Below are 3,811 nucleotides of genomic sequence, written 5' to 3'. Positions count from 1 at the left end.
TATATTCAAAAGCATGCATAAAACTATGAATGGTGGATTAAATGAGAATAATAGGCAAAATGAGCCCATATAGTTACCCATTTCCAGGGCTCATCAATAAGATCATCCATGTAGTTGGGACGTGTCTACATGTTATCATGAACTTATTAATATAAATGCAATCTAATACGAACTAGAAAATTTAGTATAAATAATTATGTATAATTTAACAATAAGAGTTAAAATTTTCGTATATATATGTACTTGGTCCATGTCACATGGGCCATGCACCCTCCAAGTCTCATAAATGGCATCATGATACGTACATGTATGTGTCAAAAACTTATAGAAGGATAAACTCATGAGAAATACATCATCATATAAGGGCGTTGGTGGGTCACGAGGCAGTGGTGGTGGTCTCCTACTCTCTCCATGCAATGCAACATGCACACTAGCTAATGATGGCTGCATGTTGTCTACAATAGTCTCTTGCGTCTCACCACCAAGTTGTGACAACTCATCTAGCTCTGCAGGTATTACCAAGCTCCAAGACAGTAGTGGAAAGAATCTCGGAGGTGGTGGTACATGCCCAGGGTCTCTACGAGCCCCCTCGTGCTCATAGGTATGTCCCATGCCAGTACAATAAAAACGAGATTCGGTATCAGTGTAATATGGCCTCATATGTAACACAAACTCTACATATAATTGTTTAGCAAAATAAATGGCGACTTGGTCATGGTTTGGGAACTTACCTCAAGCTCCAACGAATCTATCATACATGAAAGGGGATGCATGAACATTACTAAAATATTTTAGTGGGATCAAACCTTTATATATAGTAGGGAGATTTAGAGGGATGTCGAACAACTCCCCCCCGAACATCAATGTCCTTGGTGGTCTCTTTCAGCAGCTCCCAATAATCTGGGCCTATAACCTCATGCCTCCTGACCCTCTATATGAACTATAATATGTGGTTATGTGGGCGCAATCTCTGGTATGTCTCAATCAGGGAAAATGTTAGGGGCTAATATTCACAAGTGGGCTAATTTTCCATGCTTTTTCCAAAAAAAATGATTCGTTAATTTCCATTTTTTCTAAAAATTATTCGCCCAAACTTTATATTATAAAATTGTTTTACCTTAAAAATTGCCAAAATTTTATATAGAAACTATATAAAATTATTAGAAATTTGAATATTTTTACAAAAAAAATTCCAAACATTTTACAAATTTCATATTATGTACTAGTGAGATTTGCCAAGGTTTTTAAACTTTAAAATAAATTTCCATCATTAAAAAATTTTCCCTGGTCTCAATCAACCTAGTCATGTTATCAAGCATCAATGACAATGCAAGACGAGTTGGTGAATTAGTAGGGATATTATGTATCTCTACTGTGATCCGTGTATGATGGGTCATAACATCCTCTAATGTGATCTGAGTTGTAGCATCATCCCACAAAGGGATTGATGTTGCACTCTGATCCTCAACTTCGGCCTGCTGAGGACCTATAAATCATAAACATAATTTAACATATATATAATTAACAAACTAGAAGCATAATAACATATACATTAAATTCAAACACATCAGTTGAAGACAATTTAAAAATTAAAGACAATTTCAAGACATAAACACAGAAAGTTTAAAGAGGATTTAAAAATGCAGGATGTGTACCTGAAATGGGTGAAGAAGGTCCACTAGATGTAGCATGGTCATGAACAGAGACAAAAACACTGCCTCTGACACTTCGACTGGTGTCGGAGGCAGGCTCTACAATGGGAACATGAACTCTCGGTGGGCTACGTGATCTATCATGAGCCTGAACACGTATAACAGGACTTGTCGCACTACGATGACTTGTGGTTGGGGCACATATATGGGATGCCTCAACATATTACATATAATACATATAAACTAATCCAAGAAAAAAATGTTGAAAAAAGCACTATTTCTAAACTCAAGCAGAACCTGAAATCCTAAACTTTAGAGTCCATTTTTTGATAATTTATCAACCAAAGTACATTGAGTTCCATGTAAACACAATCGAAAGAAGTGATCAAATCTACCCTCACATTTTTTCTCGTTTCTAAATAATGCATTTTATTCATAGCGCATAAATATGTAAATATATATGTAAAAAATTGAAATAAACCTATTTACAAAACTAACGAAATTTTGTGCCAACCAAATACTACAATAGACTTTACGATCTTAATGTTTGACTTTGACACATGACATGTACTAGGTGCAAGCACACGAAGACAATGTTTCTTGTACAACACACTACATAATGAAACAATATGGTACAAATTAGAAACTTGAGTCTAAATGCTTTTATTTACTAGACCAAGCACACATTTCATGATACATTTAATATATCTATCAATAATGCATTGTTGAAACACACACACACACATATAATGTTAAATGTTACATGTTATAGTTATGCACAATGTACATGTTACATTATGTTATGTTATATCTATATATATATATATATATATATATATATATATATATATGATGTAATAGTATAATAGTTAAATTAAATATCTAGTTATATACATTTTATGTTATAAACTATCTAATTATAGTCATATGTTATGTTAAATAGTTATAAAATTATATTATGTTATAAATTATATAATTATATATATATAAAACTATAATATATATAGCTATGTGAAATTATAATTCTATATATTAAATAATTATAAAACTATGTTATGTTAACTTAGTTAAAATTGTCTAGTCTACCCTAGGTATTGAACTATGCGCGCTTGCTCCCCGCCTGCTGCAGGCCGTCTCCCCCTCGGCGCCCTGCGTCCTGCTGATCGAGCTTCGCTCTGCCGCCCCAATGGCAGGCATTGGGGACCCCGATCCCCCTTCAACTCCTCCGGAGGTGATCGCGTTTCGTGCTATGATCGCTTCAGGCCCAAAGCACCCTCCTTCAGTTTACCTGAAGAAGAAACCTGTAAAGCCGCATTGAATCTTGTAGAGAGAGGCCTGATAGGCCAGTTCACAGGCCTCTGGCCATCTCCTAAGTCAGTGGAGGATTGGATTCAAAGGAACTGGAAGCCTCTGATCAAAGAAGAAGTGAAAAGCTATTTCGTAGGTAAGGGATTCTTTGTGTTTGTTTTTGAAAACCCTGATGACAAAGGCCTGATCTTTAGAAACGGACCGTATTTCATGGGGCCTCAGGGGCTTTATTTGAATAAATGGTCCCCGGACTTCGATCCCACCCAGGACATTCCATCAGCTGTTCCGGTCTGGGTCAGACTCCCTCATTTGCCTCTGCACTGCTGGAACCAAAAATCCCTTCAGATCATAGGTAACGCCCTGGGAAAATATATAGATCAGGCAGCGAGAAAAGACCAGTATTCATGTGCCCGTATCTGCGTTGAAGTGGATTTAGAGGAGGGGCTACCGGAAGCCATCAAACTTACAGTAGCTGGGTGGACGCATGTCCAGGAACTGGACTACGAACAGTTACCTTTTAAATGCAGACATTGCCATAGTCATGGCCACTTTGCAAAGAACTGCAAGAAGAGAGCAGAGGAGCAAGCTGATAAACAGAACGGGGAACAATGGAGTCTGGTCCAGAAGAACACATAAAAAAAAGGCATAGGCAAAGGCACCAAGGAAGGAGACCCTAGCAGCAGCAAAGCAAACCAGGAAACAGAAGTAAATCCAACAGGAGCAGAGAAGGCTCAAAGCCCTCAAGATACCCCAGCCCAAGAGAATGAAGAACAGGTGGATATTCCTCCACCAAACAAGGAAGCAGGTGAAGCAAACCAAAGTCAGGCCAATCAGGGAAGCCCATCCAACCC

At 37.5% G+C, this 3,811-nt stretch overlaps 1 protein-coding gene across 1 annotated transcript; it reads left to right on the top strand.

Annotated features, from left to right (window-relative positions):
• Positions 1-2,753: 2,753 nt before the first annotated feature.
• On the top strand, positions 2,754-3,596 carry LOC149186273 (uncharacterized). Its single transcript, XM_089409283.1, has one exon. The coding sequence runs from the start codon at positions 2,754-2,756 to the stop codon at positions 3,594-3,596; it is 843 nt and encodes a 280-aa protein (XP_089265409.1).
• Positions 3,597-3,811: the final 215 nt, after the last annotated feature.

This window comes from Pinus tabuliformis, chromosome 3_1 (assembly GCF_031772625.1).
Source record: "Pinus tabuliformis cultivar Carrire ecotype Pingquan chromosome 3_1, CPIR1, whole genome shotgun sequence".
Lineage (NCBI taxonomy): Eukaryota > Viridiplantae > Streptophyta > Pinopsida > Pinales > Pinaceae > Pinus > Pinus tabuliformis.
Note: the sequence above shows the minus strand (reverse complement) of the source record. Positions and strands in the feature narration are given on the sequence as shown.

What these genes read in the sequence shown, in the direction of transcription:
- LOC149186273 (XM_089409283.1), top strand. Translation starts at nt 2,754, where the DNA reads ATGCGCGCTTGCTCCCCGCCTGCTGCAGGCCGTCTCCCCCTCGGCGCC.